Source organism: Podarcis erhardii (assembly GCF_964252035.2).
Source record: "Podarcis erhardii genome assembly, chromosome: 1".
Taxonomy (NCBI): domain Eukaryota; kingdom Metazoa; phylum Chordata; class Lepidosauria; order Squamata; family Lacertidae; genus Podarcis; species Podarcis erhardii.
This window is the reverse complement of record NC_138497.1, coordinates 71610685-71638057: the sequence shown is the minus strand read 5'-3', so window position 1 is coordinate 71638057 and position 27373 is coordinate 71610685. Positions and strand designations below refer to the sequence as shown.

At 42.0% G+C, this 27373-nt stretch overlaps 1 protein-coding gene across 1 annotated transcript; it reads left to right on the top strand.

The window, feature by feature from the left end:
• The first annotated feature begins 339 nt into the window (after positions 1–339).
• On the top strand, positions 340–22330 carry COPB1 (COPI coat complex subunit beta 1). Its single transcript, XM_081840460.1, has 22 exons — positions 340–513; positions 3812–3962; positions 4902–5131; positions 5441–5610; positions 7010–7124; positions 8131–8223; positions 8964–9101; positions 9824–9943; positions 10167–10274; positions 10451–10597; positions 11474–11619; positions 13415–13511; positions 13917–14077; positions 15652–15772; positions 16102–16329; positions 16458–16637; positions 17569–17713; positions 17806–17925; positions 18403–18548; positions 19084–19173; positions 19756–19911; positions 22000–22330. Exons 2-22 carry the CDS (start codon positions 3872–3874, stop codon positions 22057–22059), a joined length of 2862 nt encoding a protein of 953 aa, XP_081696586.1. The 5' UTR covers positions 340–513; positions 3812–3871; the 3' UTR covers positions 22060–22330.
• Positions 22331–27373: the final 5043 nt, after the last annotated feature.

Genomic DNA, 27373 nt, shown 5'->3' with positions numbered 1-27373 from the left:
ATTTGACCCCTGGTCCTGAAGTTTCCCATCCATGGCTTAGAAAGAAACGGGCGCCTGAAACCCGAAAGCCCTATGGCGCGGCCACTGAATGCCACGCAGTGTAACGGCTCCTCCGCCACTGGTGCGGACGGCGCCCACGTCCTGCTCCCAGGAGCGGGTGGAGAAGCAGCATCGGCCCTCGCAGGCTGGACTCCAACCCGGACACGGCGACTCGGCGTGAGGCGGAAGAGGCCGCGCTTCAGCTCCCCGCCTCCGGCCAACGCGCGTTACGCGAGCGGCGGAGGAGGCGTGTCCCGTCCGGGCCGCCGTACTATCGATGTGGCCCTGCGCGCCGAGTGCTTCCACGTCAGCTGCAGGAGCAGCGGCGGCGCCGGGAGGAGCCAGGAAGGCGGGGAGGACCCGCTACGGCCCGCTACCGAAGCGACGAGACGGCGGCCGCGCAGCCTCAGCGCCCGTTTTCCGAGGCCGCAGCGGGAACCGCCAGCGAGGGGAAGCGACCCGGAGCCGCGGGAGGTTAGTAGCAGCGGGGCACCCGAGCGGGCGAGGAAAGGGGTGCCGGGGAGGCGCGGAGCCTCGGGGCCCGCCGAGTTTCCTTCAGCGTCGCCGTGAGGCGGAGAAGGACCTTCCCTGTCGTCTCCAGCCTCCCGCTGGAACAACGTGCGCCCTCACGGGAGGCTCAGGCGTCACCTCCCTCGACTGGGCCTAATGCCGAGCGGGCGCCGTCGCCGAGCCAAGATGGGGGAGGCCGAAGGGCGCCTCTTTGTCACTCGGGGGTCGGCCAGGAGCCTCAGGTCGCGAGTCTGGCTCTGCCTGCCCAGGGCGGAGGGGCGGGGGGCGGGCGGGGGGATTTCGCCCTGGATTACACAGGCGCCTCTTCCTGCTGGGTCGGTGGGCGGCGAGTGGCTTGGAAACACCCGGGTTCAGTTCTTGGCCAGGTCGCTTAGTCTGGAGATTAATACAAAACCGGGGGAATGGGAGAAGTTGGAAGTTTGATTTCAACTTAAAAAAAGAGAATCTTGGCAGAGAATCTTGGCCCCGAAAGCTGTTTCCTTGGCTCTGGTGTGCAGAGGCATCCTCCTTCCTTGGATCAGTCAAGCATAGGCAAACTCTGCCCTCCAGATGTTTTTTGGGACTACAACTCCCATCATCCCTAGCCTACAAGGCCAGTGGTCAGGGATGATGGGAATTGTAGTCTCAAAACATCTGGAGGGCAGAGTTTGCCTATGCCTGGATCAGATCAAGAACCTGCCCCTAGTCCAACATCCTGCTTCTCCTGGTGTCCAGCTAGGTGCTCTAGGAAGCCCACAAACAGGACATGAGGGCACCAGTCCTCTCCCGTTGTGGTTTGCCAGGAGCTGGCATTGAGCAGCACGCTGCCCTTGAACATGGAGGTTCCATTTGTTGGCCATGGGTGAGAACTACTGATTGACCTATCCATGTACATTTATGTAGTCGTGAGTTTCATAGAAGAGGGTCTGTGTTTCTTGGTTAAAAATATGAGGACAATTTTCTGCAATAACACGTGTGTGTGTTTGTTTTTAACTATCTGACCCAGTGATTTCAGTTGAGGGAGTGATTTGTTTTTTCACCAATTGGTCACTCTAAGAAGTACTTTCCTTTTAAAATTCTGAATCCACTACCAATCAATTTCACTGAGTCAGTCTTTGTTATAGGAGAAGGCGTAAAAATTATATATATATATATATATATATATATATATATATATATATATATATATTCTTTTTATGCAATGCATACTCTTATAAGTCTCTGTTATATGCCATCCTATTAATTTCTTTTGTTTTTAAGTTTAGACCTAATCTTGTAGGGAAATTGCTTAAATTCCCTGATAGCCTTGTTTCCCCTTTTCTAGCTCTGTGAGGACCACTTTCAAGTGGGTGGGACGGGGGATGACCAGAACTGAGCAGAGTATTCTGGAGATGGCTACACTGTGGATTTATTGCACAGGTCACTTCGTCATCAGTTCCGTACCTAATAATCCCTAGCATGGAATTATCCCTTACTGATGTGATGCACATAATCAATGTTTTCATTAGCGATTCACCATGATTTCAAGCTCCCCTGTCTGGTTGCTTCCCATCAATGTATGCTGTATTGGTCTATATATGAATCTAGATTTTTCCCCCTCCTAATGTATATCACCTTAAATCTATTTACACTAAATCTCATTTGACATCTTGTGCAAATGCCTTCACTGCATTTGGAGAAGTTCTTTTGCTACACCTCAAAACTTGTTTGAGCTACCACCATGTGGAATCATTTGGTGTCAACTGCAAACTTGGCTACTTTTCCTGCTAGCCCTGGTCTCCAGATTGTTTATGAACAAATATCACACTACAGAACCTTGTGTGTTTTCATACTGCATTTCATTTTGAGAACAATCTATACCTATCCTACACTTACTATTTTTGAAGGAGTTACCCATCTGCAAGGGTACCTTTTCTCCAATTCCATGACTGCTAAGTTTATTTATGAGTTTTTAGTGAGGGACTTTGTCAAAAGGTTGTTTTTCCACTGGCTATAACTTGGGGTTTGGCATTTGACTGCTCAATGAATAATATCTCTGTGCTCATGAACCCGTCAAAGGTTAAGCATGAATTTTATTCTAGCACTGAAATTTATAAAGCACTTGGTGCTTTATTTTGATGATACAGTATCCACTTATTTTAGTGACTATACAGCCAGCTATGTTTTCTTAGGACATTATTGTGTATGTATTCTTTACTAGAAGGGTTTGTAATAATGTAGTTAAGCATCTGGAATGTCTAAATAACAATTGAGAACTGGATACTGTATATTGCTACTGCTTTTTAAAAAAACACTTTCTACTCAGATGTTCTATTGCATTTTGGCTCCAATCTCATACACACCTGGAAGTACATCCCTCTGAATCTAATGGGGCAGTATTACTGCTGAATAGACATATATGAGACTGCAGCTTTGGTACATGTGAGCATTCTGATGAGGTTATTCTAGATTTGTAAATCAGCCCACAAAAGTTACTAGCCTCACTTGTATGGCATTCCTGGATTAATGTGGCCAGCAGGAGAGTTGTTAAATACAAGCAGGCATAGGCAAACTTGGCCCTCCAGATGTTTTGAGACTACAACTCCCATAATCCCTAGCTAACAGGACCAGTGGTCAGGGATGATGGGAGTTGTAATCCCAAAACATCTGGAGGGCTGAGTTTGCCTATGCCTGAATATAAGGCTGCACTGTTCCCCTTGAAATATGGTTGCATATATTTGCACATTTGTTGCATTATTTTCAATAGAGTACATTGTCCTGCAGTCCTCAGTCCAGTAGACAAAATACAGACTTGAAGATATTTGGGGATTTTTTATGACAACGTATGGACTACAGTGGGCCGCGGGTGGCGCTGTGGGTTAAACCACAGTGCCTAGGACTTGCTGATCGGAAGGTCGGCGGTTCGAATCCCCACGACGGGGCGAGCTTCCGTTGTTCGGTCCCAGCTCCTGTCAACCTAGCAGTTCGAAAGCACCTCAAAAGTGTGAGTAGATAAATAGGGACCGCTCTCCGGTGGGGAGTGGGAAGGTAACGGCGTTTCCGTGTGCTGCTCTGGTCCGCCAGAAGTGGTTTAGTCACGCTGGCCACGTGACCCAGAAGCTGTCTGCGGACAAGCGCTGGCTCCCGGCCTCTTGAGCGAGATGAGCACGCAACCCCAGAGTCGGTCACGACTGGACCTGATGGTCAGGGGTACTTTACCTTTTTATGGACTACAGTAGAAGCATCGTTATCAATTAACTGCATTATTGGGATTCTTTTCCAGAGTTTGTGAGACATCTTTTTAAAAAATCTTGCATTGAGAGAACTTTGATAAAGAGACAAAATGACGGCTGCAGAAAATGTGTGCTATACATTAATCATTGTTCCAATGGACTCGGAGCCACCATCTGAAATGAGCTTAAAGAATGACTTGGGTATGTTATGCTTTCTGGACCATACTTTTATAGTTGTATGTGAATTTATTTCAAATATTCTATTGCCTGTTCTGCTGCCATGGCAATCAGAGAAGTGGTGGGAAAGAAAAAAATGAAATGAAAATATTTTAAACATTAAATGCTGTAAAACAGCCTTTAAAAAGTGAAATAAACTAATTTAAGCATATAGTAGCAGCTAAAATGGTTAACAGACCACACATTAATGTGAGGAAATACATATGGTCTCACGGGCAAAACATGGGAAGTGGACTAGGATGTTGCAGAGCAAACAGTGATGAATGACAAGTTAAATTTCAGTTCCTTCTGCACTCTGTGGCAGCTCTACTGAAAAAGTGGAGTGCAGCAAAAGTGCGGGCATTGCTGAGTAAGTGTGTGTGTGTGTGTGTGTGTGTGTGTGTTCTATTGCATGCCACTCTTGTGTGTTATAGCCACTCCATAGAGGAGCCACCATATGGGAACTTTTCAAGCATTCTTTTGTGTGGGGGTTGTATGTAAGAATTTTGCCTAAATTGAATTGTCAGTAATGTGAGGCACATGTAAACCCAATAGTGTCTACCCAGAAATCCTTCCCCTTCTTTATTTGTGTGTTCTTTTGGTTGGACTAGTACACAGTAAGAAAGCCGTCACCAAATTGTTGCCTTCCAGGTATTTTGGATTCTAGCTCCAGTCAGCACCAGCCAGCATGGGTCATACTGGCTAGGGCTTACATCTGGAGGGCACCAGGTTAGCAAAGGCTATGGTTTACTATGCCAAAGTGTAGAAATCTCTATAGTGATTATCATGTAATAAAATGTAGCAGTAGCAGGATAAAGAACAAGAAATTCAGAATGATAGTATGTAATGCAACAACATTAAAAAAATGTTCTGCTATCATAGTCTGTGGTTAATGTAACTTACGCAGTTTCTTTTGTCTAACAGAAAAAGGAGATGTGAAATCTAAGACAGAGGCCTTGAAGAAAGTAATCATAATGATTTTAAATGGTGAAAAGCTGCCAGGACTTTTGATGACTATTATTCGGTTTGTGCTGCCACTTCAGGACCACACCATCAAAAAACTGCTTTTAGTATTTTGGGAGATTGTTCCCAAGACCACTCCAGATGGTAGACTGTTGCAAGAAATGATCCTTGTTTGTGATGCCTACAGAAAGGTTAATCTTTTATTTATTCTACTTGCAGCATAGAATTGTAATATGTAATCAACATAATTTGTAATCAGCCATCCTAATGCTATGTATCCTGCTTTGTAAGTGGAATATGTTTTTGTCTTGTTCTTTTGGACCAAGATGTGGCTTTATTGTAAAAATGACTCAGTTTTGGATTATTTTTACCTTTCTCCAGATTTAGTTGATTTTTATTTTGTCCAGATTTAGTAGACTTAGTTGATGTAAGGAGACCAGAATGCAATTGTGCCTCATTTCCAAATACATACGTATATCATATTGATTTTGATGTTTCAGGATCTTCAACATCCAAACGAGTTCATCAGAGGATCCACTCTCCGTTTCCTTTGCAAGCTTAAGGAAGCAGAATTGCTGGAACCATTGATGCCAGCTATTCGTGCATGTCTGGAACATCGTCATAGCTATGTGCGCAGGAATGCAGTCCTTGCAATCTACACTATTTACAGGTAATTTTTGCAAATTTACTAAAGTCCCAGCTGTCAGGCTAGGAACATAGCTATGCTGTATCTTTGGTGGGGAGGGAGAAAGGTGACAACCTTAAATGATGCTCATCATTTTAACACTTCATATTTCCCCCTTCTTAATGCATTAAAGCTATTTAGTAATTATATAATGCTCAAATAAAATTAAGCTTGATCATCACCTGTTAAAAACACCGACTTAAAATCTTATTTCAATAAATGCTTGAAGAATTCATAATTCATATCTGTTGTGGTTTTTATATTATTGTGGAGTCTACATCCCAATTCAGTTGCTACTTCTAGCAGAGAAATATTTCTAAATACTTTTTGGTTTGGTTTATTTTGCCTTTACTAAACTGTTCACACATGCTGCATGGGAGTGTTACTTATGAAAGGACTTTATCAGTTTTGTGTGCGCTGAACTTAAATCAAGTATGGAAAGTAGTCCTGTTTCTTTGACCCTAATGGATGAAATCCAGTGTTGCACCAATGAATGCAGTGTGATCTCTCCTCCTCCCTGTAGCTCTCAGCAGATTTTGGAGGAACACAGGAGGGAGGAGAGGAAGGGAAAGTAATGTTTGCATGAGTGGAAGTCCATTGCACAAGCGGGATGCCACAGTTGTCTTCCAATCTGTCCAGAAGCCCCTTTACAAGTACACACAGACCTGCAGAGCTAGGGGTATAGCACACTGGGTTCTGGTGAAAAACAGTTAATGACCATAATTTTAATAGCTTTTTATGCGGGATACTTGTGAGCCAGTCTATCATTCAAATTAATTAAGAAATGGCATTGAGCCATTGTGAGAAATTGGGAGCATTTAACTTCATTTTCAGAAATACTTATTTTAAGTTTACTTTTTGGTCCAAGCTAATGTAAACCAGGCTAAAATAAAATCATAAGTCTTAACACAACTGTTCGTAGCTTGCTAAATAAACTGAGGCTGCAGTCCACGGAACTCCTTTCTATGTGGCTTTTTTCTTTGCAGCAGATTATAGTTTTGAAACTCTTCAATTTGGTTTGTCAAGCAGTGCATAAGGAAAGGTTTGAAGCCATCGTGATTGTTAGGAGTTTTGTGCGTAGCCCAGGAATTGCAGCCAAGTTATAATTACAATGTTACAGATTTACCCTGTTAGTAGTCTTCTATATTTACAAGCTCACAGGAAAGGTAAATAATTGTAACCCTGCAGAAATGGCATCGGATAAAAGAATTGAAAGAACTTTACCTATTTTGGGGTACCTTGCTGTTTTTTGAATATAAAAGGCGAGCGCAGAACAATTGTTCTTTAACTTTTCTTCAAAAGGCTACAACATCTACTTTTTGTATAAATTCAATTGCATTATTGAGCGTTACATTTGTAATCTTTATCTCTGTTCTTTTAAAAGAAACTTTGAGCATCTTATACCTGATGCCCCTGAACTGATCCATGATTTTCTGGTGAATGAGAAAGATGCAAGTTGCAAAAGAAATGCCTTCATGATGCTTATTCATGCTGATCAGGTAAAAATAAATGTCCCCCCACCCTTCTTGGTTTTGAATTTTTTTTTTTTATTATTATTATTATTATTATTATTATTATTATTATTATTTTGTACCCTTTCCATCTGGCTGGGTTTCCCCAGCCACTCTGGGTGGCTTCCAACAAAATATTAAAATACAATAGTCTGTCAAACATTAAAAGCTTCCCTAAACAGGGCTGCCTTCAGATGTCTTCTAAAAGTCTGGTAGTTGTTTTTCTCTTTGACATCTGGTGGGAGGGTGTTCCATAGGGCGGGTGCCACTACCGAGAAGGCATCTGCCTGGTTCCCTGTAACTTGGCTTCTTGCAACGAGGGAACCGCCAGAAGGCCCTCAGTGCTGGACCTCAGTGTCTGGGTAGAGCAATGGGGGTGGAGACGCTCCTTCAGGTATACTGGACCGAGGCCATTTAGGGCTTTAAAGGTCAGCACCAACACTTTGAATTTGTGTTGTAATTTAAGAGGCATATCCCTGTCTTGCCTTCACTCATCCAGCTTTATCACCCCAAGCTATCTAAATGTTTCCTGCTTTATCAAACAACTGCACCCTTTCTCCCTTCCTGCCCCTTATGCTTGGAAACATCTCCCAGAATGCCTTTTGTGATGCCATCTCTCTCTTTTTCTTCAAATTCCTCTTCAAACACAGGTTTTCAATGATCCCTTTGGCACTGTCTCCTACTCCCAGTATGCCTAAGTATGTGTAACTTCATTATACGCATTATCTTCCAGGCCTGCCCACCTCCATTTCCTTCTGTTGTCTCCTTTTTGCCTTTTTCTAGATTGTAAGCCTCTTGAGCCTATTATTTTATTAAAGTGTCATCCATGTACAAAGATGACAACATATGACTAAAAATAAAACTACCTGCTGTAATTTGGAGTGTCCCTGGTAAACTGAAAGGATATAAAATGTAAAAATGAATACATAGTACTTGGATTATAATGAGAAATGGCAAAACTCAAATGTGAAAATTATTTTGTTTATTTCTGAAGGATCGTGCTTTGGATTATTTGAGTACCTGTATTGACCAAGTCCAGACATTTGGTGATATTCTACAACTTGTTATTGTGGAACTGATCTATAAGGTACAGGAAAGAAATAATTTTCAACTTTCATTGGGAAAGAAATTGTTTCTAAAAAAAATTAAATGAGCCTCAGCTCGTTTGTTGCAAACACTGGAAAAATGGAAGTTAAGGACTAACAAATGTGTTAGTAACTGAGAGTTCTCTCCAGCTAGGTTTTGCTCTGAGTAGATCCATTGAAACTAATGAATCATGCCCATTCATTTTAGTAGGTCTACAATAGACCTTTACAACCTTTGCAGTTTTGTGTGCCAGATTCCACATCATCGGATGGAAAGATGATAGGCTGGATGCAAGTGCAATCAGAAGGCACTTGCACTGACACAATAGGATTCTGTGATTCCTGATAAAACTCATTTCCATCTGTAGTCACCCACGGTGAATACGAGGGTCTCCCAACTCACAGAAGCGATTTTTGGAAGCTGTAGCAAGGAGGAGAGGACAAAAAAGCAATATTCCAAAATCAGAGTTATTGTAGTTTGTCAGATTCAAACTGGTGTATTTTTAGAAACAAATGTTGTTTGAATCAGACTTCTGTATCAGTGATATTCTTTATTTTGGTACTGCTAATGTTTGTATGGGTAGTCTGTTTGTTCAGGTTTCCTCTGGTGTTTGACAACCAGTGTAGTAACAAGAGAACTAAGCAATTGAGGGTTTTGTTGTTGTTGTTTTTAAAAAAGAGATAATCCATTCCTCCTTCAGCAAGAGAATATTGCTTCTGCATCTTTCATTTCCAAATTTAGGTTTGCCATGCTAATCCATCAGAAAGAGCTCGGTTTATTCGTTGTATCTACAATTTACTGCAATCGTCGAGCCCTGCAGTAAAATATGAAGCAGCAGGAACATTAGTTACACTTTCCAGTGCACCAACAGCAATCAAGGTACTGCAGCGTATTGTGACACATCAAAACATTTTTTTAAGTGTCTTGGACATCAGTATACATTTGGTACTAAGGCATTTTAAGGCTTGTGAATTGGAACAGCAGGTAAAGTTTAGGAGTGTCTCACCAAGGTACTGCTTTGTTCATTGATTATTGGCACGTGAATATGAACCATCATCCAATTTATAATTTAAAGAAAGCATTTTGAGCATACTGTGTGATCAGAGACAAAGTGACCATTTTGCAGTTCCATGATGTTGCACTAAGTCAGGAACAGGCCAAGTTAGAAGAACGCCACTTCAAACTGTATGTTGTCCAAAAGTACCATGGTAATGGAACACTCCAGTATCTTATTCTTCAGCTGAGAGATAGTATAGCATCGTATTTGCATCCTGCCCACCCCCAGAAATTCATGCAAAGGTTGAGCTGCATTTTGCACTTGAAATATACATACAATTGTTTTCTGAATGTGTACACCATATTTCATCCTGATGCCTAAGATTTAATGGAAAATATAACTGCAACTACCAGAGAATGCCAAACAGGCAAATCAATTCAAGTGCTCAGAATTATTGTGCAGGCTTGCCCATCTTCCTTAGTTTGTAACATTTCCTGTTGATTTAGAAAAACTTGTGTTCTTGCACCTAATTTGTTTGTCAACTTCTTTTCCTATATCACAAATTGGAATGCTTTAAGCATTTTCATTTTTCTTTTAACTGAAGGCAGCAGCTCAGTGCTATATTGACCTTATTATTAAAGAAAGTGACAACAATGTGAAGCTCATTGTGTTGGACCGCTTGATTGAACTCAAGGATCACCCAGCCCATGAAAGAGTACTGCAGGTAGGCATAGTTTTCCCAAATTCAAAGCTGTACAACCAAATGTATGTTGTATGTTAAAACTGTGTTATGCATTTTTGGTTTTTTTATATCTTAATCCTCCCTGTGATCCTTGGATGAAGGGTGGTATAGAGATTAAATAAATAAAGTAAAATATAAATATAAACAGCGCATTGCACAGAAATGATATAGCCCATGCCTACAAACAAAGTGTACTTTATTTCAGGATCTAGTAATGGACATACTAAGAGTTCTGAGTACACCAGACTTGGAAGTGCGCAAGAAGACCTTACAGTTGGCTCTCGATCTTGTATCTTCCAGAAATGTAGAAGAGGTAAAACACATGTTCCTTTCCCCCCACAGTTGAATCCTATACCTGTTAATGTTTAAGTAAAGTCTCTCTTAATTTACCTTTACTTACTTTTGAGTAACTACATAATACTTTAGCTTTAATTTTTTGACCTTTTTTTAAAAAATGTAATTGTTGTTTTGTGCTTTGCTTTTGTCTAGCTGGTGATTGTTTTGAAGAAAGAAGTAATTAAAACAAATAATGTGACAGAGCATGAAGATACTGATAAATACAGACAATTGCTTGTTCGGACATTACATTCCTGTAGCGTTCGGTTCCCTGATATGGCTGCAAATGTCATTCCTGTGGTAAGCAACTCATTCAACATTTTGCTTCCTGTTCCACAAATTTTGTTACACTTAACTTGCAATAATTGTTTAATATTTAATAGTTGCTTACCTTCTCAGCTACTTTTCTTGTAGTCCTGATTGGTTCCCCCCCTTTTATAAGTTTATTCTTGTTCCCAGTTTGTTGTTTTCTATTAGTTAAAGCACACACTTTGTTATAAATTCTCATAATTTCGTTATGTGAGAAGAGGTTCTTATTTTTATGGAATTGTAGTTGGAAGAACAAACTGTATTACTGCCAGAAAGTAACAAGACAACATTGTAGAAGTTTAAACAAGAATTTGTCATCTTTATTTTGAATTATAAAAGCTTCAGAACAACTTTATTGAGTTAGAAAGCACTGAGTTCCCTAGGATTTCTGGCCAAAGTTTACTAAAGTTTTTAGAAAGAATTCAATATCATGCTGTTCTGATAGTTCTGTCAGTGCAAGCAATATGGCTTGCCAGATGGAATTATCCCCCTTTTCTCCCACCATGTTGTTCCAAGGGTTCCCTGACCCCAACCCCTGAGCCAGTTGCGTGGGGAGGAATGGGGGGGGGGGCGGGAGCCCATTGCACAAGCAGACGTCTTTGCACAGGGCTTCTGCTGAAGGGACTCATTTGTTGAATATCACTCCGTATGATATGGGCAGCTATTGGCCTCTATGCATGCAAAGCGGCTGTTAAATTGTACCAGCTGCCACCTTGTTCCGTGCACTGTCTCTTACAGAAATAGTTGAGCCTAAAGCACTCTTGTACATGTACAGTCAATCCAAATCCTGTTAACTTCTAGTTCTTGATTTGGCTAATGGGGTGCTGATGTCTTTCAAGTTGTGTGACTTGCTCATTCTTATCCTAGTTGATGGAGTTCCTCAGTGATTATAATGAAGCTGCAGCTGCTGATGTCTTGGAGTTTGTGCGTGAAGCCATCCAGCGTTTTGATAATCTCAGACTACTTATTGTGGAGAAGATGCTGGAAGTGTTCCACTGTATTAAATCTGTCAAGTAAGTTTAACATATGCCTCAAGTAGACACTGCTCACCACCTGGATTTAAAGGTTTAGGTGCTTCTAAGTCAGGGGTTGGCAACCTAAGGCCCATGGGCTACAAGCAGCCCAGAGGGGTCGTTTAACTGGCCCACGAGCTGCCCACTTGGCGAGTCCCCATGCGCTGCGCTAAACCAACACGGCACGGGGACTCGCTTCTGTGGCACCGGAAATCACGTCTGCGCAGACGCTGATGCCGGAAATCATGGGCATGTGCTCTCGCGATCTGGCCCATGGAGAGATCTCCGCTGGAGTGAACCAGCCCAGGCAAGGTAAACCTTGCCGACCCCTGCTCTAAGTTGTTAAAATAGAAGCGAGTTAAGGAAACCGATGTGGGCGCATAGGACTTCGGCTAAAATACTGAATAAGGATTCATTTTATTGCCTTCAAATTTTTGTGTGCCTCTGAACAGATGTGAAAATAAATCGTATGTCTGCTACACTGCCAAAAATGCAGTGTTCTTACTCTCACAAGACTTACTTGTGTTGCCTTTATAAATCTGAAGTGATTGGGCAGTTAAATTAATCTGTTTCCATTACATACATCTGCAGCAGCATGTGACTGTTTCTAAATAAATTATTGGGTGGGATTGACAGATAACAAGCTGCACCAGTAGAAGCCTTGTGTGAGGACGTCTGCTAGCACAACAGGGATTTTCTCCTCCTACTTCCACCACACCTCCCAACCGTGGCTTGGAGTGGGGGGCAGGAGAGCCCCCAGGGACAGTACCATTCTATATGGGAAGCTGCAATGCCTGTGCCGATGGAAGTCTGTCCAAATTTTACCTTACTGATGCGGTTGTACCTTGGATCCCAAACAACCTGGAACTTGGACGTTTTGTAGCTCCCGAACACTACAAACCTGGAAGTGATTGTTCCAGTTTGTGAACGTTCTTTTGGAACCCGAACATCCAACGGGACTTCTGCAGCTTCTGATTGGCTGCAGGAGCTTCCTGCAGCCAATCAGAAGCCACGATTTGGTTTTTGAAAGTTTTGGAAGTCGAACGGACTTCCGGAACGGATTCCGTTCGACTTCCAAGGTACGACTGTACTCGGTAATCCTGCCCCTCAAATTTCAAAAGCAGCTTGGGTTGCTGGGAGAGAAACCTCATTAGGTTAATTGTTTTAGTATGTGTTTTCTCAGCATGCAGGGGAAGTGATATTAAAAGGTTACTCATGCTGCAGTCCTGCTCACACGTTCATTGTGTTCAGTAGACCAGTGTAACTTAATTGTGAGTAAATATATATAGTTTTGTGCCAACATTTCATCTTCCTGGCCTTTCTGACAGCCCATTCACATGTCTTTTGTTTTCCTTCTTCCTCTCACCTTCCTGCCTCCTCCATAAATGGATGCCTTCTGCCAGATAAAAGCCCTTGCATTCACAATAATTTCCTGAAAGACAGGTGATTAGACTTTTGCCTTTGTTAGCAGTGGCTTATATCCCATGAGTTCTACTGTTCCTGCAATATTTTTCTGCCACTGGAAAATAAATCTAGACTGGTAACTGAAAGAGTGAAGGAGGGAGGAGGATGCTCTTCCACTCGTCTCCTTTACCTTTGGCAGTTCATATATCTGGTAAGCAGATCAATAGACAACTGAGCCTCTGCTAAGCAAATACTAATAATTTTTGTAGGCTACTTAATCCTTTTGCGCCGGAATGACTGATGTGCCCATGAAATGTATGAGGGTGCAGTTTGAATCGATTATCTGTGTAAAATTGCAAGGCTGATTTATTTATTTATTTGTGCTTTTTAGAATTTATCGCGGAGCCCTCTGGATCCTTGGAGAATACTGTAGCACAAAGGAAGATATACAGAGCGTAATGACAGAAGTCCGTAGATCACTGGGAGAGGTAGGTGTCTGTATTGTTAATCAAAACACATTTTTCTGTTTTTATACATTTCAGGGGGGAAATAAGCCTTTGAAAACCACAGGATTTTAAAATTGGTTACATTTGGTGGTTTCTTGAGGATGTACTGTACAAATGAAAAACAATACCATGCTAATACCAACTTGTAGTTTCTGCTGAACAAATTAATCAAAGATTAATCGTATTGAAATAATTCATCATTTCATTAATAGTTAATGGAACAGAGAGTACTTTAATGGAAGGAGAGAAATTAATATATGGAGGTGCGTACAGGAGGAGATTGGCTAAATTTGTTTTCTTTGGGGCATCTGAGAAAAAATAGCCCCATCTTCCAGGCTGAAGTTTATGCTGTTAATTTTTTTATCAGTCACATTGTTAATCTTTCAGATCCCAATAGTAGAATCTGAAATCAAGAAAGAAGCTGGTGAGATGAAGCCTGAGGAGGAAATTACTGTGGGTCCAGCCCAAAAACTGGTTACTGAAATGGGAACGTATGCTACACAGAGTGCTCTTAGCAGTTCCAGACCTGCCAAAAAAGAAGAAGACAGGTGATTTGGCTTTTGCCTTTGTTAGTAGTGGATGATTTACAACTGGTGCTATTGTGTGAGTGCAAGGGCTTTAGATCTGGCAGGAGGTGTCCACTCACATAAGATGTGCGGAGCTGATTTTCCCCTGATTTCCCCATTAACTCTACAGCTGCCACCCCCAATTTTTTTAGATGGGAGATGGGGTCCAAGGAACTTTGTGGGGAGAGAGAATTGAAGGAAATCTGCACTACTTCTCTGCTTAGATGGTGCAACAGCAGCAGGAGCACTAGTGGGATTTAAATATTTATATATAAAAACCTATCTTTAAAAATAAATAAATCAATGTTTACACAAGTCTGCCAATGTGATACATTTTATTATACAAAAATGTATACCTTGTTTCTCCCTTCCAGAAAGGAGTTGCTTGTAATGACTTGCCATATATGAAAATATGTATAAAACACAGTTGCCAGACTAAAGCTGCCTTAAAGGGCAAGAACACAAAGAATCCAAATGATATATAATGCTTGATGCAATTCTTTCTGTCCCTGTAATCTCTCTAATCGTCTCAACTTTCCAGTAATGACGCTTGAACAGACTGCAGCAGTTATTGCCTGTGAATATTGGACAGAAGAGGGCGGTGTGCCTTTACTGCCATATGGTCAGAGCCGAGTATATTGTTTCAAGTTTTTAAGAAACAAAACTCAGAGTACAGAATTCCTTGGAGATTTTTTCTCTCTCTTAGCAAGCAGCCAGGAGTTGGAAAGCACATCATTGGCAGGAGACCCTGAGTTCAGACGGGATATCTGCACGTTGGCAGCAAGTCCTGCTGAGTCATTAGAGAAGAAAATCTTGTTGCTGTGGCCCAGGGCATAGACACAAAGCAAAAAGTTGTTTGCAGCTTGGGTAAAGCTGCTTACAAAAAAATAACCGCCCCCCCCAAAAAAAACCAGCCCACCAAGTACTTACAGTCCCAGCCAGTAATGTGGGGCGGAATTTTTATCCAACATGGAACATTATTGGCCATTCTGTTCTTCTGTGTGGAAGGGTAAAATTGAAAATGCATCATTTCATAAAATTAATTAGTAACTTAATAGATGAGTATGTATCAGTCAACCTGCGTGGCTCACTCCCACCGTCCCCCCCCCCCTTTTCTGTGTACTTGTGTATTTTGAGGGTTTATTATGGGTGGGATGATAAGTAGTCTGTTACATCAGGTGCAGCCAGTGTGGTGCCCTCCAGATGTTTTGGACTAAAAGTCACATCACCCCTGATCAGTGACCTTGCTGCCAGGGGCTGCTGGGAGTTGTAGTCCAACATCTTGAGGGCACCACAATAACTTTTGCTTCTTTTATATTGTTTTGTATAAAAAAGTATTGTAAATATTTAAACATATATAGCTTACAAGCCCACAGTGCACTTTGATTTAGATGTTCAGGCTATCTTTTCTGCTTCTCTCACATAGCCTCCTGATTTCAAAACATTTAGGTACAGTAAGATGAGTTCTTTTGTTTCTGAAGTCTGTCATATAGGTCACATGGCTAAGCAAAATGTTGGGTGCTGTTTCTAAATTGCCCTTTTATCTTTTTTGGTAGGCCTCCACTGAGAGGGTTTTTGCTGGATGGGGATTTCTTTGTCGCAGCCTCCCTCGCCACAACTCTGACCAAGATTGCATTACGTTATGTGATGCTGGTTCAAGAAAAAAAGAAGCAAAATGTACGTTATATTTCTTTGAATTGTGCTTAAGGGATTCCTGCCTCTGATACTTGGTGAGAGGACAGCCATCTCTCTTAGTTACTTGAAGATCACACCTTTTGGACAGTCTCTTTACACTCAAGGCACCTTCACTGCTTTTACAGCTCGCTTTGTGTGAATGTGTACTACTTAGTTTCAAGCTAACAAATTGCTGCTGTCAGCTTCAGATATAATCTGTGTCCCCCGTTTTTGATTGGGTTTTGCATGTTATTTTTAAGAGGGAGTGTTCAGTTTTTGGAATTCAAAAGGAAATGCACATCCTAATATTCTCCTCTTTTCCCCTCCTTCAGTCTTTTGTAGCTGAGGCGATGTTGCTCATGGCTACTATCCTCCATTTGGGAAAGTCATCTCTTCCCAAGAAACCAATAACGGATGATGACGTGGATCGGATTTCTCTCTGCCTGAAGGTCCTCTCAGAATGTTCCCCGCTAATGAATGACATCTTCAACAAGGAGTGCAGGCAGTCCCTTTCTCACATGTTGTCTGCTAAGCTGGAAGAAGAGAAGCTCTCGCAGAAGGTGAGAGCTCAAAATTGCCCGTGTAACTGTAATGGTTTGTAGGCCTCTGACAAAAAGCCCAGGTAACAGAGAGTTGTTCCTTGTGTGTATGTTATATCTCAACTCATCCCTATTCCTCTTTACCACAGAAAGAGTCTGAGAAGAGAAGTGTGACAGTTCAGCCAGATGATCCCATTTCCTTTATGCAACTCACTGCTAAAAATGAAATGAGCTCAAAGGAAGATCAGTTTCAGCTGAGTCTTCTAGCAGCTATGGGGAACACACAAAGGAAAGAAGCTGCAGATCCACTGGCATCCAAGCTCAACAAGGTGATGTCAAATATCCATTTTCCCAGGCGGTCCTTAGGACTGAAGCAAAAGAAATCCTTTCACTTTCCATGTTGTTGTTTTTTTAATTATTAAAAAATGGGCAGGATTCAGCTTTTGACTCCCATAATCGGAAGCCCGCACAAAGGCTTCCACTTGAGCCAACAGTGCTTTCCCCCAGTATACCCTTGGGGGGTTGTCAGGTGAACCTTCAGAATAGGGCACAGCTGAAATGCATGCCCTAGTGGAACAAATAACAAAGTGCAGCACTGAATTAGTCCCATAATTACAATTGACACAGTGCTGGCATACTCTTGTCACTTTCCCCTGCAGCAAACCAATTAGGCAGTTAATGCTTCAGTTACCCTTCCATTGGCTTGTGATATTAGAAAACGTATTGAAAAGTCTTGTAAGTTGCATTCTTACAGCAGTTAGTCCTGTAGGGATTCTTGCTGCTTTTTTAAACAAGCAGATGAAAGCCTTGAGAAAAATCTGTGCAACTCGGGGGCCTTGCTGTGGTTGAAGAGAATGGAACAGACAAGATAAGTTGTTTTTACTGGGCAAAACACAGAAATGACATTAGTTCATTAGAGTGTCTTATTTAACATATCTCCCAAGTGTACAGTTTACAGAAAGATATGGATGCCAGAGAGGGTAGCTGTGTTCTGGTATTAATAATCGGAAATGGTTTGGGATGTGGAAGATCTTAAATCTCCTTATGGACCTAAATGGAAGAGAATAATGTAAGGGAATAATGCAGTTTTCAGTAGTGATGCTTCATTTTCAACAATGTATGCCAGCTTTTTGTTAAGACGTTAACCGCACAATCCTATACCTCTCTGATCAGAAGTGAGTCACATTGAATTTCAACAGGGCTTCCTCCCATTTAAGTGAGGATAGGATTGCAGCCTAACTCTCTATTTATGTTTGGCAGGTGACTCAGTTGACAGGATTCTCGGATCCAGTCTATGCAGAGGCGTATGTTCATGTCAACCAATATGATATTGTATTGGATGTGCTCGTGGTAAACCAGACCAGTGATACTTTGCAGAATTGCACACTAGAATTAGCTACATTAGGTAAACAATTACAGATATAACAATTTTGTAAAATGCTTTACTGGTAATAGTTTTTCCCCTGGATAACTTCTGTGCACCCTCTCTTTAAACAGGTGATCTGAAGCTTGTGGAAAAACCATCTCCTCTGACACTTGCTCCACATGATTTTGCCAATATTAAGGCTAATGTGAAGGTTGCTTCCACCGAGAATGGAATAATTTTTGGTAATATCGGTAAGTATTCTGTATTATCTGCTATAGATTTTGGAATATTGTTTGTCTTTCTGTCTCTTCTCTATTCATTTGGACACCTTCTAAGATACTGTGACCAAATTTTGCATGATGTTTTGTGAGATCAAGGAACAGATTTTTGTCTTATGTTTGGATACAGCTGAACCCCATTTTGAATCAAGATGGTGGACCTTACCTTTTAAAGCCGCACTGATTGTTTGCTTAGAATTACTGAGCAATACTGGGTACAAGTCTGATAGTATACAGTAACTAAGGAGTCTTAAAAGTGTGTTTCTTTGATTCTATTTTATAAGAATGTGACTGTATTTATTTTACAAACTTAGCTTTAGGAAAACGCTATTTTGAAAGAGATGTCTCCATTCTGAATTGGAAGGAGTATGAGTTTCATTCAACCTTTAAGTATGTTGCAAGTTATGTAATGCTCTCCATTCTCCTAATCTCTCTCTCTCTCTCTTTTAGTGTATGATGTTTCTGGAGCAGCTAGTGACAGAAACTGTGTTGTCCTCAGTGACATCCATATTGACATCATGGATTACATCCAGCCTGCTACTTGTACTGATGCTGAGTTCCGTCAGATGTGGGCAGAATTTGAATGGGAAAACAAAGTGAGCTCTCACTACCCTTTATTTATCCACATTTTAAAATAGAATATTATTAAGAAACCATACAGGTGTGGGAGATATGCTTTGTTTGTTTTGGTCCCTTGGAAGCAGCTTTCTAGGGAACATATGCAGCTATTTGCAGGAGCATAAGAGCCCAAGTATACATGCAGAACACCGCATGCCGGTCTTTGCATCTGAGCTACTGTACTGCTTTCAGAAAAACTACCACTCTGGCTCAGGTGCACCTCCCATGGCATAACACTTTTTCTTGGGCTGAAATTTGTTTCAAATACAGGCTTTTGAGTTGTGCAGGACCCTTTCAGATATACGGCAAATGTGTGCTGTTTTGTTTCGTTTGGTCACATTAAATAGAATAGGGTGTATTATCTTATCCTTCTGAACTCGTTACGAGGTAGAACAGCCCTTGTTTCCATGTTAGATTAACAGCCTTCCACATAGATCTTATCAGCCTTGAGTGAATTTAACTTCTGTAGGTTCTTGGTACGATGATTGTCCTTGTATTTATTTATTTTTCAAGGTCACTGTGAATACGAATATAATAGATCTGAATGAATATTTGCAACATATATTAAAGTCAACTAATATGAAGTGCCTTACTCCAGAAAAGGTAATACCTTTTGCTAATAAATTATAACTCTGATCTCAAATCACAAATAAAACCACTTTCATTGAATTTAAATCTGTTCTGTTACCCAGACACATTGGCTTGGATCCTAACTTCCCTTCTGTGAATGAATCGGGTTACATTCATGGAGTGGGGCTTTCCCACCTCCCTTTCCATCAGCAGCCCTATAATCCCCCCCCCCCCCCCGGAGAATTTTCTTCCAAGGTTTGGGAGACGTTTGGGTTATGTTGCTAAGAGCTACAAATGAAAGGACATTTGGCACAAATGGAAGATCAACTTAGGATCCAAGCGATTATATGATTCTCTTTGTCTTTTGGGTTTAGAAACTGAAGGGTTTTTTAAAGTGTAATTTAGCTCCACATTGAGTACATGCATTTATTATTATTGAATTATTATAATAATCACCATCTGCCTTGAATCCCTTATGGGGCGCAGGGGTGTGGGTGGGTGGGGGTGCCTGTGAGTAAATATGTAGTTTAAGATGCTGTGTAGTGATGAGTTAATTTCAAAAAAGAAATAAATAAAATGCCCTTGTAAAAGGTGTATAAAATATTGTCTTTCTAGGCACTTTCTGGTTACTGTGGCTTCATGGCAGCCAATCTGTATGCACGGTCCATATTTGGAGAAGATGCCCTTGCAAATGTCAGCATTGAAAAGCCCATTCATCTTGGGCCTGATGCTCCAGTCACCGGACACATAAGAATTCGTGCAAAAAGTCAGGTAATTATATTTTATATGTCTCCTCAAATAGTCAACTCCCAAACTGCAAGTTTGAAATTTACAAATTAATATTATCTAATTGGTAAGTGGGTTAATGTCTTTCTGTGTAAGGATATCTAGGTAGAGTGGGCAACCGTATCCTGGAATAGAGTTACAGATGAATTTCTAAGTAAACATTTGAGACATAAATCTCTATTTAGCAGGAAGGTGTCTGAAATAGTTGTTGTAAATGATGCTTTTCTAGGTGTGTGAGAAATTCTTGGACCTGTAAATACCATCGCAGTCTACTGGAAAATGTGCTCATGAAACTGAGGCGACTCTCAGAAGTGCAATGCAAGGAGCACCAGACTTGGCTGACATTCTAGTAGGTATCCAGTCCCTTCATGGACATACTAGAATGTCAACAAAGTCTACTTCTAACAATGGCTCCTTGCATTGCACCAGAAGCTGTTTTATATAGAAACTGCATTTTCCACAGAAAAAAGTTCCTATATGTCTCAACTATGTATGGAAGAACCAGTGTCAGCGACAGAAGTGGCACTTTTTTGCCTCCAGCACATACTATTTAGTTCTGTGGGGGGATATGAGTTTGAGCATCTTATCGCTAAGAAATCTCAGAATGAGGTGAAACACTCAAGATTGCACCCAAAACTTAGGCAAGCAGAAGAACACTTATGCAATAAAGTTTCCTCACTGCAGTTCCCCATGCCACTGCCACCTCCCCTCAAAAAAAGAAAAGGAAAAAAAAAGAGATTTCTGCTGGGGAGTTGTGAAATGAGGAAGGAATCCAGGGAAAAAAAGATAAAAGCAGTTTGCAGGAGGATTCACATGCATGTTGCAGGGATGGAGAACCGCTAGCCCTCCAGATGGTCCTGGACCTCCAGATGGTCCTGGACCATCTGGATGGTCAGAGCCGATGGGAGCAGTAGTCCAACATAGAAATCTCCCTTCTACTTAGGCTCAGTATCGTCTACATTGACTGGCAGTGGCTCCCCAGGGATTGAGGCAGGAGTCTCTCTGAGCCCCACCTGGAGATGCTTCAGTACTGAGGTTTTCTGCATGCAGAGCAGATGCTCTTCCACCAAGCTCTCTTCCTTTTCCAAGGACCACGTCTTTCTGGGGAGCACAGTTTCCCCATCTCTGCCTTAATGCATACAGTGGTATTAAAAGCAGTGATGGAAAGCTATCTGCCCACACTGCTTGATGAAAATAACCACCACAATAATCTTTTGTAGTATGCAAAATACGAGCCAGAATGGGATAGGAAACCTCTTTTCCAGAGCTAAGAGCTATCTTCCCTTCTCACTTCAGGAGCAGAATGGAATAGAATAGAGCCAGTGTGGTGTAGTGGTTAAGAGTGGTAGACTTGTAATCTGGGGAACCGGGTTTGCATCTCCGCTCCTCCACATGCAGCTGCTGGGTGACCTTGGGCCAGTCACACTTCTTTGAAGTCTCTCAGCCCACTCACCTCACAGAGTGTTTGTTGTGGGGGAGGAAGGGAAAGGAGAATGTTAGCCACTTTGAGACTCCTTAAAAAAGGGAGTGAAAGGCGGGATATCAAATCCAAACTACTCCTCCTCCTCCTCCTCCTCCTCTTCTTCTTCTTCTTCTTCTTCTTCTTCTTCTTCTTCTTCTTCTTCTTCTATTGTATCAATATCACAAAGGTCTGCCCATCTCACTCTTCATGATGTTATAATGCCTGACATATAATGCCTGAATTATTACTGGGTATTTTCCCACTAAACTTGCCTTTGAGACCCCCTTTCCCCTCTCCTCCAGTATAGCTTCTCTATGTAATACATTCCTCCTTTAATTATGACACTCACTGCTGCTGTCCTGGCAGTGTTTAATTTGATGAAAGATTGAAGTAGCCAGTGCTGATTTAGGTTTCCCTCTGTATCAAGGGTTGCCTGCAGTATAGCTATTTCAGCATTCTATTAGAAAACAGACCTAACCTTAGAAACACTGCTTTGAACTGTGAATGACAGCTATTTCTGGCTGGATATATAAATAGAGAGAAAATTGTTTCTATTGCATGTTAATAATTAATTTAGACATGTACCCATTAATCTCTCATCTCTTTTGCAGGGAATGGCTCTCAGTCTTGGTGACAAAATCAATCTCTCTCAGAAGAAAACTAATCTATAAATGTAAGATTCTTTTTATTATTTGCAGTTAAATGCTTGGAATTTCGCTTGTTGGATTCAGAACATCTTGTATTCTTCTATGTTCTTTGGTTGTAGAAGCTGATCTTCTTGTGCTGAATGCATTCCAGCAAATAATTTGTAGGTTTTACTTATCACTCCAAGATCATTGTTGATAAAACTCTAAATCTACATTTCTCTCTCTCTCAAATGTCTAGAAGTAATGTTGTCTTCTCTATGTACTATTTCAAATAAAATAAACAAATTCTCTGCTAGTCTGGCTCTTCTGGTGTGTACTTTAATCTGCATTGTTTTTCTCAGAGATGTGGAATATTTTTTTGACCTGAGAACCATATTCCCTCTCAGTCAACCTTCCAGGAGCCACATGTCAGCAGTGCACTGGCCATGGTATGGCGGATATGTACTATAGCCTCTCAGTTAACTAAAAAATACTCAGAAGGCAAACATATCCTGGTATCTTTTAGAGTCCTAAGTGGTCTACACTGTGGTGAGCTTTCTTAAGTTAACAACGTGCTGTTATCAGATGCATGCAGCGAGCTGAGAAGGAACACATGAAAAGTGGGGGGGGGGGCAAAATGATCAAGATTGTTCCCTACTTAAGGGCAGTTGCTTCCTTCCTTCCTGGGACATGTTGGTTTACTGATGCAATATCAAGCTGTGATCAGTGTGATTATTGGGTGCTGATAACAGAAACAGTAATTTGTGCAGAACATTTTGGGCTCCACATATTTTGAATTCAGTGTGCTACCTTTGAGCAGAAAGAGGATGGAGGGGACCAGCGCCACACAAGGTGCTAACAAGTCTAATGCAGCAGGTTTGGGGGGCAATGGACTTAGTCCAAGCACTGCACCAGATTATTTGTTTTAATTGATTTTAAAATTGTCTTTTAAAATTGTTGTAGCCTGCTGAAGGGCAGGTAAGAAATTAATAAAAATCACCAACACTCTGCTTCAAAGCATCTTAATCTGGCTAATAGAAGCCTTGTACCCAGCATTGCATTCTAAGAAACAAAAAAATTCCGGGCAGTTTTGAAATTGGTACTTGAGGCCAAAATGTCAGTGTGGGGTATTTCTTTAGGTTCTTAATTCTAGGTGTACATTCCTTGAAGGTACTTCCTGTGCAGCCTTATCTGGTTCCCATTGGAATCTATGCCTTGTCTCAGTGTTAGGCTCTTATGACATTTTATCAGATCACTTCCAACATATTAAAAACAAACTGATAAACACTCTCCTGCAAGTGCATACCAGAAATTTGTTGTGTTCCTCCAGATATGCCGGGACATCTCACATTATAGACAAGTGCACCTGGCTTTTTATGCCACCTCCTTCATAAGTGACAGCTCAGAATTTTCCTCCCCCCCCCCCCCCCCGTACTCTTCCTTACACATATTCTCACTTTGGAATGTTCGTGAGATCTTAAATACTAAAATGCAAATGTTGCCATAGGAACGTTGTCGCTTTTAGAAAGGATAATTATGATGTGTCGGAGTACCAAATAAATCTGTTCTGTCAGCAGGCTGGCATGAGGAGCAGATGAAGGCATTCATCTGTGAGTCAGTAAGGTCCATTTATTTATGGAAACGAATGCATCAACAGTGTGAGATGTGATTTGTAATTTAAGGAAGGAATGAAGAATTGCCTCTGAACTAATCAGTGCCTTGCCACCTGTAGAGATTGGGGGGGGGGGGACTCACCAAGTGTTGTCGTTAAGGGTTCTTTGCAGGATCAAAGAACCCAGTATGCCAGTAAAATAAAGAGAGGTGGAAGATTAGATAAGATACCTGGGTGTTGTTCATATTGATGTTCTCTGTTTCCAAATAATTGACATCACCAGTGGTTATTAATTTTTGTTCTGTAACTAAAACAACTGTTCTGACTTGCTTGTTCTTGGTGAACTATACAGAAACTTTGCAAGTCTATTTATGTATTTATTGTTCAAAAGGTTTATGTTAAACTGCTTTATATTTACAATCCTCCCCCAGAAAAACCCCCCAGAGGTTGAATCCAGTGAAATGCTAACCTCTAAGAGCACCAATTATAGGGTGGAATGCATTTCATGCCTGTCACAACCAGTTGTTTTATTTAGGATGTCTAAGAATGGAATGGATCGCCGAAGAATTGATGCTTTTGAATTATGGTGCTGGGGGAGACTCTTGAGAGTCCCATGGACTGCAAGAAGATCAAACATATCCATTCTTAAGGAAATCAGCCCTGAGTGCTCCCTGGAAGGACAGATCCTGAAGCTGAGGCTCCAATACTTTGGCCACCTCATGAGAAGCGAAGACTCCCTGGAAAAGACCCTGGTGTTGGGAAAGATGGAGGGCACAAGGAGAAGGGGACAACAGAGGACGAGATGGCTGGACAGTGTTCTCGAAGCTACTAACATGAGTTTGACGAAACTGTGGGAGGCAGTGAAAGACAGGAGTGCCTGGCATGCTCTGGTCCATGGGGTCAAGAAGACTCAGACACGACTAAACGACTAAACAACAACGAAGAATGGAATCCTTCCTTTCACTGAGATTTATATGATGGCCCACAACACAAGGTTCACCATGTTGTTGGCCTGCTTCATCAAGAATGAGTCCTGCTTGATGAACCCAAAGGTCCATCTTCTCCAGGAGTTTTTTTCCAACAACGGCCAATCAAATGACTCCAGGAAGCTCACAAGGAAGGCATGATGGCAATAACCCATTCTACTAGCTCAATATACTAGAGCTAGCACATTGCATCATACATGGCATGGGGGTCTGTGAGCACAATTATAATAAAAATATGCATTTGGGGGGCTTTTATCATTTTTGGCAATTTTAAATGGCTTAAGAACATAAAAGCAAGCTGCATTTTTATTAGGATTATGTTTACAGCTCTGCATACCCTACATGATGCAATACTAGCTCCAATGAAATTAGAATTTGGGGACTTTTAAAAGAGTGTCCAATATAAATGCCTGATTCCAACAAAGAACCTCACTTGCTAGCATCAAAACACACAAGTTAAGTAACTCTCTGAAGCTTCAGCTCCTAAATGGCATGAGCATTCATTAACAGAGCTCCAGCTTCCTCTTTTCCTAATGCTCTCATTCATTAATGAATGCTATGGTTCTCTTAATTGTGTTTGTGCTGTCTTGGATCATTATAGGGTCACTCAATTGAATTCTTCCCATGAGCATATCCGAGCTATTGTAGCTCATTCCACAACATGGTCATTACTGGAGGAAGCAGAATGTGTCATTTCTGAGAACAACGTCCCTTAATTTAGATTAATTTTCAGCTATCCAAGGGAAGAGCTTGAATATGTGTCTGCTATACTGCACTGATTTTCATCTATTATTCTACAAGGAAGAGAATTAATATATTTTTGTGTGCCTCCCTACCTAAATATCATCATGGAAAAATGATCCCTGCTGACTTACTGAAATGTAGCATGTTTGGTACTAGCTCAGAGATTCCCAGTGACCACAACAACCTAAATCATGAATAAAGGATCTGTGGCCCTCCACAACTCCCAGCGTTCCTCACTACTGGCCATGCTCTCTGGGACTGATGGGAGTTGGAGGGCCATTCATTCTCCAATAGTGACCTAAATCTTGGCTTCAGAGTCAGGATAGTGGTGTAAATGTTGGGGTGTAAGAAGTTGATGAGGGATGCGGGTGGCACTGTGGGTTAAACCACAGAGCCTGGGACTTGCTGATCAGAAGGTCGGTGGTTTGAATCCCCACGACGGGGTGAGCTCCCGTTGCTCGGTCTCTGCTCCTGCCAACCTAGCACTTCGAAAGCACATCAGAGTGCAAGTAGATCAATAGGTACCACTCCGGCAGGAAGGTAAACGGCATTTCCATGCGCTGCTCTGGTTCGCCAGAAGTGGCTTAGTCATGCTAGCCACATGACCTGGAAGCTGTACACCGGCTCCCTCGGCCAATAAAGCGAGATGAGCACCCCAACCCCAGAGTTGGCCACGACTGGACCTAATGGTCAGGGATACCTTTACCTTTAAGAAGTTGACGAGCCATAGGGATGCTTGCACATTCCCATCTGCTTTGGATTTGTTAAGTCCTGCGCTGTGTTGCCTTTTGCACACTTTTTCCACACACACTACAGTTAATTTTTACTATTACCTCTACTTCCACTCACAAGCTCCGATGGTGGTGGTTGTAGCCCCTAAGGTTCATCCCAAATGCTCTGCCATTTCCTGAGATACCCAACCTACTTCTGCCCATCCACACCTGCCTCCTGCATTTAGAGCTGCTCACACAAGTCTGGGTGATCAACCGGTGTTGGTGGTTTGTGAGAAGAGCTCAAGACATCTGGTTGGGACCCTCTACCAAAATATCTAACATTAACAGCTTTTTGATTTCAGTAGTGGAGGGTTTGGCTTTGAGTCATAACATATCATGGGTACTCGAGCGAAAAGTCCCTGATCAGTCATTTCGACCACCCTTTCAGTTGCTCCCAGCTTCATAGTTTGGTGACATCTAAAAAGAGAAGACGAGGGAGCTCTTATTCAGGGGTCAGCAAACTTTTTCAGCAGGGGGCCGGTCCACTATCCCTCAGAACCTTGGGAGGGCCGGACTATATTTTGAAGAAGAAAAAAATGAACACATTCCTATGCCCCACAAATAACCCAGAGATGCATTTTAAATAAAAACACATTCTACTCATGTAAAAACACGCTGATTCCTGGACCGTCTGCGGGCCAGATTTAGAAGGTGATTGGGCCGGATCCAGCCCCTGGGCCTTAGTTTGCCTACCATCAATATGCAGATGATACCCAGCTCTACCTCTCTTTCAAATCAGAACCAGTGAAGGCGGTGAAGGTCCTGTGTGAGTGCCTGGAAGCGGTTGGAGGTTGGATGGCGGCTAACAGATTGAGGTTGAATCCTGACAAGACAGAAGTACTGTTTTTGGGGGACAGGAGGCGGGCAGGTGTGGAGGATTCCCTGGTCCTGAATGGGGTAACTGTGCCCCTGAAGGACCAGGTGCGCAGCCTGGGAGTCATTTTGGACTCACAGCTGTCCATGGAGGCACAGGTCAAATCTGTATCCAGGGCAGCTGTTTACCAGCTCCATCTGGTACGTAGGCTGAGACCCTATCTGCCTGCAGACTGTCTCGCCAGAGTGGTACATGCTCTGGTTATCTCCTGCTTGGACTACTGCAATGCGCTCTACGTGGGGCTACCTTTGAAGGTGACCCGGAAACTACAACTAATCCAGAATGCGGCAGCTAGACTGGTGACTGGGAGCGGCCGCCGAGACCATATAACACCGGTCTTGAAAGACCTACATTGGCTCCCAGTACGTTT